The following is a 13,912-nucleotide window of genomic DNA, read 5'->3' as shown; positions in this document are numbered from 1 at the left end:
ACAATAAATTACATTCACACAACAAATAAATAATCTATACGTTTAATAAAATTGGAGTGTCTGTAATATCAAAAGAAAAAGTCCAGATTTCGGGAAGATGATGCGTTGCCAATAACGAAATACACAATTAAAAAAATGTCTGTCTGTCCGCAAGCCGCGTTTGTACAGGGTAATCTCATAAACGGCAGAACCAATTTCTACCGGACTTTCACTGAAGGGTAGCCGACATAGACTACTTTTGCATATTATAGGCTACTTTTTATCTTAATACTAGCTGTTCCCGTGCGACTTCATCCGCATAAATTTTATTACATTGTTTACATGTGTCAAATTATCAATTGCAAATGTCAAAATGAGGTAACATGATGACAAACCATGGCAACTTTGCTTTCAACTTATGGTCTCTTTCCCACATTAGGGTTTTTATCTAAAATACTTACCCCCTAAGTTTAAAGGCGTGAAAATATATAGCCTAAAGCGTGACGCAAGTGTAGTGCTTTTTATTAAAAAAAGAATTATTCAAAAATATGCTGTAATTGCTGACATCTTAGGCAACAAATAAGTGTGTGAAGTGTGTTTACGCTTTATTATAAAAGTATAGATTGCGTGGACGAAGTCGCAGGCATCAGCTAGTTTTAAAGAAATGTTAAATTAAACGTTACATAATTAAATTGTTTTTCATTTCAACAATTTAATTAAACAAATAATTAATCTAATATTTACATCTTTTTAATGGAACAAATATTATTTAATTTTAATTAAGATTTTCATTAAATGTGTCAACGTTAATTAATGTTTCAAATACAATAAAATTATAATCACAAAATCTTATTGTCAAGTTAATTACGTTTAGACATTTTATTGAAATACAGGGTGATGGTTTAATGGAATATCAAAAGTTAAAATTTAGAGTGAACCTTTAAAATGAAACAATAAGAATAATTGGACTGGATACTTAATATAAACTTTTTATAAAAGCTTTTACAATTGGGACAATTCATTTTGATTATGATATTAAAATAAATAGACTTTGAAAACCGCAGAATGAATCCAGCTCCGAAATCTTCAGAATCCTGTAAAATTTAACATATTATAAATGTTACACATACATAACCTAAACTAATATTATAAAGAGGAAAGATTTGTATTTATTGAAATAACTCAAAAACGAATAGATCGATTTCTTACACCATTAAAAAGCTATGTTATTACTGAGTAACATACGCTACATTTTTTGATTTCACGTGGTCAAATTCGCGAGCAACAATAAAACGAAAACCTTTACCAAATCATATAGTAAAGTAACAGAGGTGTTGACAGTTAATATAGAAAAAAAAACTGTATTAATTTACGCATCGTGTGCGTTTTTGGCACACCTTTTATAAAATAAGCCGTCTATTTTTACGGCACTTATTTCTCTTATTTTGTAGTCGCATGTTGTCTTTATAATTCAAATTTTAACTGGCCAGTTATTCTTTGACGTGAATATGTAAATCGCATAAAACATTTCATGTCATAAATAATATACGACGGAGGAATTTTTGTGATGCATAAAAGAAAAGCTAGTTTATTTAAACAACGAAAAAGAAAAATATTTATTGAACAAAGTATATGAGTCTAGATATTTTGATATGCAAGGTGTTCAAATATTTAATCCCATTTTTTCTTTTTTATATCGACGAACTCAAATAAACCAAATAGTTATTTCGATAAAAACTTTAACAACGGTATTAATAAGAACCTGCGCACACCTGAAAATAAACTATCGCATTACTGTTTAGTCGCACTTCGATTCCTATGAACTTATAAGGAGGTGCGCACACTACTCGATTTTTAGTTGTGCAAACTAAAGAGTTGAATTGGTTGGAAACAATTGACAATCGACAATCGTCAAAAGTATTTACCGTCTCATTTTCTAATCTTCCTAGCGGTGACAAGTTTGTTGATATCATGGTAGGCAGCGATCATAGTATGCGAGGGTGTGGCGGTAGCACACGCCGGGTGTAGTCCTACACAGTCTGCTCCCTCTTGGCCACGGCGCGCTGCCCGCATGTAGCGGAAGAAACGCAAGATCTCAGGGTTGTCAGACACTGGACGACGGAGCTCGTTTAGTTCCCTGAAATTACAGACATTTAAAAAAGAGGTTTCTTAAGATTGCTTATTAGGTAAAATTAAGCCGGGAACACACGTGTTAATGTACACTTGCATGCCAGGTACAGTCGGGGAAACTGACCGTGTTTTACTTTAAAAGCTGTAGTCGTTTGAACATTTAACAACGACGCGGAACAGAAGCAGAACATGCAGCGCAGCTTTAAATATGTCTGCACAAAAAACCAACTTGTTTTTTCGATCAACAACATAACTTCGTTTTCTCTGGTTTTTTGTAACTTGTAAGAAGAGGTTGAGTGTCTCTCGTTGCAATGAACAAGGTAATTTTTCCTTAAGTGAACCATCGCCAATTTCCTCGACTGTACCAGCACGTGTTAGTTGCAGGCATGTTTGAATGTTAATCTGACATGTGTATCGCCCAGTGACTTCCACGTGTCAAAACATTAGCTCGCTGATTCAACATGAATTATCATGAACACATTTAGTAGCTTCCATTTACCTGCTCAATTGAGCCGACACCAGGTTACTGTAGGGCGCGTACTTCGCAGGGCTGGAGTACATCAGACAGATTAGCTGCTCTCGACATGACTCCAATTTCATATCAATCACGTTCTGACCTCCCATACCAGCGTCGATAGAGTTCTCCGACGGTGCTAGACCTGTTAAGAATAACAGTTTATTGAGACGTGTAATATATTTACAACAAAGTCTACATTCACTTAACACTAAACGCTTACACTAGTCTGTGAAAGACTGGCCGGAAAATATCAGACACTCAAAAAAAACGGCCTTGAAGGATACAAAACTGGTCGTCGTAGCCAGGTTAAGTAAATCTGAGTATTTTCGTTTAGTTTATAATAATGTCTCGTTTTTTTAATGTAATACAATAATTGGTAATTCAATTTACACAAGCTTTAGGTGCTTTATAACTAGTGGTTATTGTTCCGCGATCGTAATGCGTACAAAACATTTAAGTGACCAGCTTTTAAAGTGGTACACGGTTAGATTCCTCGATTGTACAATATAACTTACTGGTTATAATATGAAGTATTGCGGTCTGGATTCCATACTATAAAAGAGGCGCAGACCAACATCCACAGTTGATTGGTTTGAACAGTTTTTTTTTTAATAATAATAAACATTTAATCAGTTCCAAAACACATTGCACCATAATACAGTTGAACAAAAAAATACAAACGAGAAAAAAAGGAAATTAACTGTTACTAATCACATATAATGAAAAGAAAATTGAAGAGAAAAAAAAATGTATAAGTATGAAGTTTGATGAGAGTTTTTTTTGGTAAGTGGTACACCGCGACCGAAGTTGAGTGTACATAACTTATATGGTCTTTTATTTAAGATTATGGAACGGTGGCTTTTGTTATTCGTATTCTTTTATTTCCCTTGACCTTTATCTAGTCCTATTATATACGAAATTGGTACTTGAGTTAAAAATATAACATAATACTTTATTGTCTAGCGAATAACAATAAAAATAATCCAATATCAATATGACCCCAATTTTCTTGAGATGATTATATATTTTGTAGATTTGCGTCAGCGTTTTTTATCTTGACAGATCCTATTACAGCGTGCGCACACCTTTAACTAAACTATCGCACAACTGGTGTGCGATTGTCGATTGTTTCGTCGCCAATTAAACTGTTCAGATGCACAAAAATCGAGTAGTGTGCACACCTCCATATAAGCTTATATGAATCAAAGCGCGACTAAACAGTTATGCCATAGAGTAGTCAAAGTCAATGCTAAAGTAACACAACGTGAATAAACACCAAACAGTACAACGATACAAAAAAGATATTTTATTATGTTTGGCTCTCCTTTTGTTTATTAGAAAAATATTACATACGTTAACCTACGCAATTTCATTATTTCCACGTAACATTTTCCACAAAGAGTTTACATATTAAATGTTTTATATTAAATTGAAAATTTACGTAAGGTTTTAATATCAGAATGTTATGAAGATATTCAACGCTCTGAAATGTTGATCAAATATTTAGTAAAGCATAGAGTTACAAAACACGGCAATTTGATAATAGAACTAAATTATTAGGTAGGAAAGTCGGTGGCTCAGGCGTATTTACTTGACCTATAATCTACAAATCATGGGTTAATCCTTTTTAATATAAAAACTTTTTTTATAACATAAGGTAGAAAACGATCAAGCGGCCACCTGAATCTGCCAAAATGGCGCAGCGACCGCTGCCCATAGACATCCGCAATTGCAGATACGTTTACCTTTATCCGACGGAGGTGGAGACGCACATAAAGTGGACATTTTCCCTTCCTATGCATCTCCTCCACCGTTAAATCTACTTCCCCTTCCCATCCTCTCCTTATAAGAAAAAGACTTAAATTAGGCCTTACAAATAGGCAGAATTTAATCTATGAAAATTATTATAACGACTTAAAAAATATTCAAATATAACATTAATTGCCTTATCTATTAACGGGCTTAGTAACTCTACGTTCGTTCTGACGAGAATTAGTTTTCACAAAGTGCTAGAGATACCTTTCAGTCGGTTGTTATAAGTTGAAGAGGTTTGGTGTTTCAAGTTTTTTATCTAACCCGTGACTTCGTTCAAGAAAGCTAGCGACTAAGTACGACTTTGTTTGAACTGGTATTTAGCAGTAGGTGGACTTAACATTAATTAGTAATTTTATTACTTTCTAAGCGAAAGTTTAGATGGATGGATGTTTAGTAGAGTTTGCCGCCTAAACAGCTCTGATCTGGATGAAATTTAGCATAGATGTAGAGCAAAATCTGGAAGAACACACATCATACACGCGGGCAGAGCGGGTGAAATCTAATAATCGATAATCATGTTTAAGGGTGGGTACTGACTGATGTTACGAGATGTAATGTTGTTGTGCGATGTGATGTTGTAATGCGAGCATTCCTGTTGTAACAATAAGTAAAGAATGCAGGAATACGTGCAATAACAATAGTCAGTACCTATCTTGGAGTGAGTCAGTAATTTTGAAGGTATTTACTTACCTAATCTCGCGAAGATACCATCCAGACGAGAGAGCAGAGGTGAATAGAACGGATCGTAGTTACTGAGAATTACTGAGGAGGATGGTATTTTCTGGAAAATCTGAAATGAAAACAACTTAAGAGTATTTCAGTTAATTTCGAGAATAGTTTGAGCGTTGTTGTTCCCGTTTGAAGCTGATTATAATATGAAGGGAATATTTTATAGATTCTGTGAATTCTGTAGAGCAGGATTAGAATGTACAGCTGTGTTAGGTTGCTTTTGCTTTTTGCCATTGGTAAAATACTTGTACAAGAATCTCTCTATTGCTTTAAAGGGTTTTGTAATTTTTACTTTAAAAATAACTTAATAAGTAGCCTATGTGTTCTTCCAGATTATGTTCTACATTAATACTAATTTTCAGCGAGTTAGTAACAAAAAAAAACATGAAACTTTGGAATGCTTAATAAAGTGCAATTTAATACATTTCAATATATTGAAAGTTATTAGATAACTACGAGTATAATATTGACATCAATTACGGGACGAATATTTTGCTATGAGCATAGATTATATTGAAATGTTTGAAACTATTAGGATTACAAAAATAAATTGATTTAAGTGTTTAAAGCGTGCGCACCGTTGACTAAACTATCGCACGACTGTTTGGTCTCGCTTCTATTGCTATGAACTTATATGGAGGTGCACACGAGATTTTTAGTCGTGCAACTAAACAGTTGAATGGGCTGCGAAACAATCGACAATCGCACAGCAGTTGTACGATAGTTTAGTCCATAGGCACAATATTTTTAACCTTTTCTCCAAGAACGGCTTTATAGAATTTATTTAGAAATCCCGAAAGGTTTGTTTCAAGGTTATAAAATACGCACCATTTTAAGCATAAAGAGACATCCAGTGTAAGCACGACACGTTCGCAAGTGGGTCAAAGTGTCTCAACAACTTATATAAAACAAAACGCTAAGTAAAAATTTTTGTTAGAAAATATGATTTCTCTCCACGTTGACTTATAATTCGGGTGATAGTAAGTGACGTCTCTGGGGATAGATTAATCTTTGACACGACAAATTGTTACGTTTATGATAGAGGTTACAGTGGAATAGAGCAATCCAGTTGAAGACGTTAATTTCCTACCCACTTCAATGAAATCTCATTTTGCGATCGTGCGTTTAAATCATACTAATATTATAAATGCGAAAGTTTCTTTGGTTGTAGCCTAAACTGTTGAACGGATCTTGATAAATTTCGTATAGATTTAGATGTCTAGAAGAACACATAGACTTTTTTTAATTTCAAGCAGATGCAGTCGCGGGCGAAATCTGATACGTTTATAAAAAATAATTACCTTGTAATTGTTAGTGTTGGACATTTGATTTTTGTAATAACTGTTCTTCGAAGGTAGGTACGACACTTTCTGGCCACTCGCACCGAATCTGTAACCGAAAAGTTTGTAATATAAAAAAAAACGGTTAGCCATTGTCACGTTCTAAATTTAAAAAATTGATTAACATTTTATGCCCGTTATTACAATGTTACGTTGTTAAAATTGTCTATACAAAACACTCAAAGACATTTTGGTTCGGCATTTTTCATTTTAGTAACATATTGGAAATGAAAGTTTTTCATACGTTTAACTTCGTAAAATACTCGCTGGCGTTGATAGATTCGCATAAGCCGCACGGAAATTCTATTCCGGGTGATATTTCGATTTCCTATTTTATTTGCGTTCTGATTTACAAATAAAACAGAAAAGTAGCTTCAATACAGAAGTAAATATAAAATCAGAATTCGAGATAATATTCATCAGAAGAGCGTGTGCACAATCTTAACTAAACTATCGCACTATTAGTCTCGCTTTGATTTTTATGTACTTATATCCTCCATTTACGCACACTACTCAATTTTTAGTTGTGCAACTAAACAGTTGGGTCTGCGAAACAATCGACAATCGTACAACAGTTGTGCGATAATTTAGCCAAAGGTCGCCCGCTCTTAAAATACCTGTGACATAATGCACGGTTTACACATTGCCAGTACAATTGGTCAGTAGCGCTCAATATGGATTGATAATCAAGTGGCACAATGTTAGCGGTAACTGGCTCCAGTGAGTCCATTTTATGACTGGCCAGCGTAACTGTCCAGCTGTTCTGGCCTAGTATGAACCGCGCATAAAGGTTGTCAAAGATTACAAAACTCGATTTTTCCATCTTCATAAAGACATCTTTGGCTTTTTATATTATAAGATTGTTTACGAAATAATCGTTTTATAGAATATATGCGTTGTTTTTTTTTATATATGCGATTACTAGAATTCGCTATAATGCCAGTCTTCGATTTGATAATTCCTTCGTTAAATTGAGATTAACATATAAAGTTCATCGCACATTAATGTTATGGTGTATATTGTCGTAGGTAAAGACATTATGACTGCATGTGACAAATGAGCGATGACCTTTGCAATTACTAAGTATTTATGATAGTGTATATAAAAGTAGTTATTTGGAGATGAAACCGATTTACAATTGAAAAACCTATTTACAATATATTATAAAGAGGAAAGATTTGTATTTTTGTATGTATTGAAATAACTCAAAAACTACTGGACCGATTTTAAATTTCACCATTCAAAAGCTATGTTATCAGTGAGTATTTTCTTTATTCAACTGGGACGAAGTCACGAGCAACAGCTAGTATACAATATTATTGGAATTTACCTGGACATATCCACGTTAGACAAATCATTGGCATCATTAGCTTCAGCCATTGCTTCATACAGTCCTTCTTGAGGGTATGCATAACTGCCAGCTTGGTTTGTATCGTATCCCATAAAATCTTTGTTATCATTATAAGCGCTTTGGTCGTCAGTGTTAGCTGGTGGATAGCTCGCTTGACTCGATGCGGCTGATAACTGGGATATTCCTGGAATGAGACAAAAAAGCAATTAAAAAACAGAAATAACTGATTAATACTAATCAAATCTGTTTGACTAACAAGTTCGTATACAGCTAAAGGCACAATGGCCAACAAGACGTTTGTCTTTTTTTATATGAGAAGGGGGCTAAGAAGTGGCGGGAACACAAAAGTGGTCAACGACGCCCTTGCACATCCGCAACACCAGAAGAACTACAGATGCGTCTTATATCCATATTGTATATTTGTATTTTTGTATGCATTAAAATGACTCAAATACTACTGGCCCCTTTTAAAAATTCTTTCGCCGTTAGAAAAGTAATCTGTGAGTAACTGTGGGGTGTACTTTTTCAACAGCTAGTTAAATATAAAAACTTACAGAGAAAAACAAAATAATTGCGGGAGGTGTTCATGAGAAAAAAGGTGATTGTAAGAATTGACCGCCTTTGACTGAACTATCGCACAACTGTTATGCGACTGTCGATTGTTTCGCAGTCAATTCAAGTGTTTTGTTACGATTAAAAATCGAGTAGCGCACCTCTATAAGATCATAGAAATCAAAGCGGGACTAAACAGTTCTGCGATAGTTTAGTCAAAGTTGTGCGCACGCTGTATTTCCACGAAATTTTCAAACTAACAAATAAAATAGTTTATTTTGAATATTCTAATTGTCAAAGTGAATAATAAATAACGAGAATGTACGGAAATATAGTGAAATGTCGGATTTCCATGAAAACATCCTGTTTATTTTGATACAAAGGATTACTCTTCTGGAAATGCCGTGTTCCTGTTATAATGTATTGTTACAATAATATGATAATAATTAAAAATGTCAGCTCGTAATATCATTATTCATTTTATTTTAATTAATGAACGTTAACTTTATATTTATTTATTTATTTATTTATTTAAATCCACTCAGCACATGTGCTGATCTTCCGTGGCCATTGAAAATAGATTTATACACAATAATGTTTTATACATTATAACAAATTAATTCACTGGCTGTTGCTCAAGACTTCGTCCGCATGAATTTAAAAAATAATAAAAAATGTTGCTTAATTTACTCACTGATAATGTAGCTTTTTAATGGTGAAAGAATATTTGAAATCAGTCCAGTAGTTATTGAGTTTTTTCAATACATAAAAATATACAAATCTTTCCTTTTTATAATATTAGTATATAAGTAGATTATTTTTTCCTCTATTAGAAACACTGCAACTAAAACGCGACTTTGTTCGCGCGGTAAGAAATATTTTTCTAGTAATAAATATAGCCTATGTTACTCACTAATATACCTAATGGTAAAAGACTTTTTAAAATTAATCCAATAGTGTACACTATCATACTTATGATAGATGGATAGATGATTGTTAGAGTTTGTAGCCCAGTAGTTGGACGTATCTGGATGAAATTTGGCATAGATGTAGAGCATAGTCTGGAAGAACACATAGGCTACTTGCTTTTATTTTTTTAATACCGCGCGGTCGTAGTTGCGGGCAAAAAGTAAGTAATATATAAACTAACTTGGCATACTTTATTGAGAGACAAAACAGGATATGTAATACAACCGCGCCAACTTAATTAAGGAAAGTTAAGAACTTTCACTTACCTTTACCGAGAATTTTGCCGAAACTTCCCAAAATACTCGGCAGGAACATTGCCAACAATATGCTCTTGAAGACTTGCATGCCGATTATCAACGGTAGGAAGAATTTCTTTAGACCAAAAGCTGAAAATATACAAATAATCATTATTGAATGCTACACAATTTTCATACTTAAATTAAAAAGCAAAAAAACAAGACCATTAATTTGTATTTTACCCTGCAAAGGAACAACGCAGTAGGTACATTCCATACATCTCAATCAGCATTTGAATTCACTCCCTTATGCATAAAAAATTAACAGTAATTTTAACAAGACTAACCAAAACTTCTTTGGCACAAATTGACCTGACTATCTGGTGCAATTCTACAACCACACAGAGGACAGACATGAAGTTGAAGATATTCCGTCTTTCATTTAATGAGTGAGCGTGCAATAAGCATTGTTTAATCCTTTTCCCTTCCCAACCACTTATAAGAAAAGGCTGGGAACGGAAAATGGACTACATAGAAGAGAGGACGCATAGGAAGAGGAGATATCCTATTTTCACATCCTCTCCACATTAAATTAAAGATTGGTAACTCATCTGTAATTGTATGGACAGCGGACATATATACTTACATCTAAATCCCATCAGTCGTGCAGCCTTTGGAAGGTTGATAGATAATATGTGAGTTTCAAAGAAGTTCTTTATCTTCTGATATATTCTGTATTCATAAGTATAAGTGCTAAATAATGCTCTTCCTTCTGCTTTGTCTGATCGCATCAAGTCTTTCTTCGTATCTTCAAGTTTTATTTCAATACCTTCTAAAATTTCGTATCGATCTTTACTTAATGCATTGTCTAATACTTTTTCGAATTCATTTTCTAATTGACTTTCTGTTTGATTGACAATTATGTATTTTTTCGTAAACGTGCTGATAGTGTCTATAACTTCTTCCATAAAAGTCTCAGATTTCATCTCTTCATTGTTAACTTTTTCTTTTGTAATATAATCTTGATTTAAATTACTATTTTCACAACTATGGCAGTTATTAGATTCTAAATTATTTTCTATATTATTAACTATTTTGGTTTCGTTGACGTATTGACTTGAATCATTGAATTTAGTTTCACAGTCACATTTAACAATTAGAAAGAATATATACAGTATGATAACAATTTTATCAGCAAACCTCAACCGATATCTGTTAAGTTTCCTAAATACGCTGTCATTTGTTTTCTTCATTTTGAATAAATGATCTTTCAAACTTCATCACCGGATAGTTTTTTGTTTTGAAAATTCAGCAAATGTTCATCGATGAGATAATCTGGAACAAAAGAAAGTTACACAATCTATACTAATATAATAAAGCGTAAACACACCTTCTTTGTTGCCTAAGATGTCAGCAATCACAGCATATTTTCGAAAAAACTCTTTTTTTAATAAAAAAAAAACCCTACACTTACCTCACGCTTTAGGCTATATGTTTTCACGCCGTTAAACTTAGGGGTAAACATTTTGGATAAAAACCCCAATGTGGGAAAGAGATCATAAGTTGTTGCCAACATCAAGGAAGCAAGGTTGCCATGGTTTGACATTATGTATGTCATTTTGACATTTGCAATTGATAATTTGACAAATGTGAACATTGAAATTAATTTTTTATAATATTAGTTGGATGAAGTCGCGTGGGAACAGCTAGTCATTAGGTAAAATAGTTTCGCAAAACAATAGTATATTGAACAAAATATATCATTGGCTATTGAATTTATTGAATGAAAGTTCAGATTTTCAATATAGCTGTGACAAATTACTATAACAATTCAATTGAAAGTTTCTATTCGATTTGAAGTTTTTTCATTTGTTGACATTTATCAATTATTATAGATTCACGAGCTAAAAACCCGTATTATAAGTAGATTTCTCCTCGAATAAACTCTCTCTCAGATTAAAATATAACACCATTTTTAAAGTTTCGTACATTAGTTTATCTAGATTCAGTTGTATTTGCAAGGCTTGTGAAAACAATATCAGATTTCTTACTTCTGACTATTATAAATGCGAAAGATTAGATGGATGCATGTTTGTTAGAGTTTGAAGCCTAAACTGGTGAACGAATCTCGATGAAATCTGGAAGAATACATAGGCTCCTTACTTTTGTTTTTTAAATCCACAGAGTCACATAAAAGCTAGTTATAATTTCTTTTCATTAATTCTGATGGTTTTATCAAATTAATTTACAATTTTATAGTTAGACTAGCTTATATGACCCAATGGGCATAAATTAAAACACTATAGAGCGATAGAAGTCCCTTGAAAATCTAAATTAAACGACCATTTTAATCATTACATTACACTGAGGACGGTAAATCGGTTTTCGTATTTTGTAACAGAACTGCGATTACAGCGCCACTCTCACCTGGTCGGATAAATTTGTCGCACTATAATTTTGAGGTTCTTTATAGCTATCGAGTTGTCGACGTTCACGCAAGGTCAATTAAGGTCGGTCAACGACAGGTGACACTGATACAAAGTCTACCACAAATGTTCACGCAGCGTGACAAATAGAGCGGCCACCTACTGAGTCTCCTATAGTGCCTTTTAATGGCTTCCACTAACCATAAACTATGATATTTACGAGAAGATATTTTATAGAAGTACAAAAGACATTGTGTCCTTTTCTAACTATCTTCTTATTGTCTTCGGCTACCAGGTCCATAATTCTTCTTAGCAGCACCTATCAAATGTTACCTTTCACACTATCTATTCCTTTATAGGACTCCCCCTACAGAATTATCACACCATATCCCTATTAATTTCATGCAATCATAACGGTCATCTACATCTATACTGATATTAAAAAGAGAAAATATTTGTATTTTGGATTTTTGTATGTATTGAAATAATTCAAAAAGTACTGAACAAATTTCAAAAATTCTTACACTATTAAAAAGCTATGTTATCACTGAGTAACATAGGCTATATTTTTACTGTTTTTTTAATAACACGCGGGCGAAGTCAAGAGCAACAGCTACTATTACATTTGTTAAAATCATGATGTGTTATTGAAAATGTACTCGTATTTTTGCGAACATCTTTTGACTTTTATGATCCATGTTCTCAAGAAACTTTCCGCAGAGTCATAAATAAAAGGAGAGGGTGAAGGGGGGGTTACTTTCTATCGGAGACATTAACGATAATGTATGCCGGTAATTTTGTCGTCTGACTGATGTTATGATAAATATCACGGAAAAAGTTTTCTGTCAAAACATAAAAATATATTTTTTGTCCGACTATTGTTAATTTTTTGTATGTACTTTTATGTATGGTTCTCCTATAGCTAAAACAACGGAGAGTCTATCACGAATAAGTAACAGTTCCGGGTAACGTAATCGACATTTTTTTTAAATCGAAAAATTTGTTCATTTTTCCTAGCAGTAGTAGGAGCGCTGAATAAATCTAATACCAATTTTATCGATAACATTACGAAAACCATAATCATGATAATTCGTGTTAGGTCATCTGAACAGAATACGAGAAAATCTCTTGTTTTCTTAAGATGCAAATAGTATTTTTTCTATTATAATATGAACTTGGTGCTACTATTTTTTTGGAGAAAAACAATAAAAAACGACTGCGTTTTCGAAAATGTATGTTATAAGTTACTTAATTAACTAATAAACTTGTTGGGAAATCGAAGAAAATATATGACTAAAGTTGTACATTTCATAACGAAGCTATTGAAGGGAAACAAACTTAGTAAATTGCAAACAAACAGCTTGCAATTAAGCTCCTTGAAGAAATATCAACTTGTAGCAGTCTTAGTAACTTAATAGAATTATAACTGTTAATTGTTTTGTAGTTGAACTTTACGATACATTTTTTTTTAGTAAAACATTAGTAGTATTTACTAATAGTTCTTTTACAATTCCAAATAAGCTCTAGAGTTGTGCTAGGGTATGGTTTTAGACAATCGTCGAATAGCGGGATTCAAACCCTCGACCACGTGGTCGGATTCTCCCTCTCATTATTCGTGTCGGGTCAACGTACCAGTTATTGATACACCAGATCGTTATATCCTCCGTCATTTTATTTCTCACTCCCTTCACGATTAAATCATCTTTTATGCAATCCATGACGCTCATTCTATCTATTTTTTTTGACCGACTTCCCAAAAGAAGGAGGTATTCAATTCGTCGGTATATTTTTTTTTTATTTTTTATTTTTTTTTTATGTGTGTTACGGCATAACTCCGCCGCTAGTGGACCGATTTGGATAATTCTTTT

General features: G+C 33.2%; 1 protein-coding gene across 1 annotated transcript in view; it reads right to left on the bottom strand.

Annotated features, from left to right (window-relative positions):
* Window positions 1-933: 933 nt before the first annotated feature.
* Window positions 934-13,912, bottom strand: part of LOC106106784 — a 37,465-nt gene continuing 24,486 nt past the window's right edge. The window contains exons 2-9 of the mRNA XM_013287443.1: window positions 10,265-10,953; window positions 9,649-9,768; window positions 7,841-8,045; window positions 6,472-6,559; window positions 5,132-5,231; window positions 2,609-2,768; window positions 1,905-2,116; window positions 934-1,073 (exon numbers count right to left, since the gene is read on the bottom strand). Of these exons, the coding sequence (XP_013142897.1) occupies window positions 1,909-2,116; window positions 2,609-2,768; window positions 5,132-5,231; window positions 6,472-6,559; window positions 7,841-8,045; window positions 9,649-9,768; window positions 10,265-10,871 (1,488 nt within the window). The 5' untranslated portion in view covers window positions 10,872-10,953 and the 3' untranslated portion in view covers window positions 934-1,073; window positions 1,905-1,908. The remainder of the gene's footprint in view (window positions 1,074-1,904; window positions 2,117-2,608; window positions 2,769-5,131; window positions 5,232-6,471; window positions 6,560-7,840; window positions 8,046-9,648; window positions 9,769-10,264; window positions 10,954-13,912) is intronic.

This window comes from Papilio polytes, unplaced genomic scaffold (assembly GCF_000836215.1).
Source record: "Papilio polytes unplaced genomic scaffold, Ppol_1.0 DF822178.1, whole genome shotgun sequence".
Classification (NCBI taxonomy): Eukaryota; Metazoa; Arthropoda; class Insecta; order Lepidoptera; family Papilionidae; genus Papilio; species Papilio polytes.
Note: the sequence above shows the minus strand (reverse complement) of the source record. Positions and strands in the feature narration are given on the sequence as shown.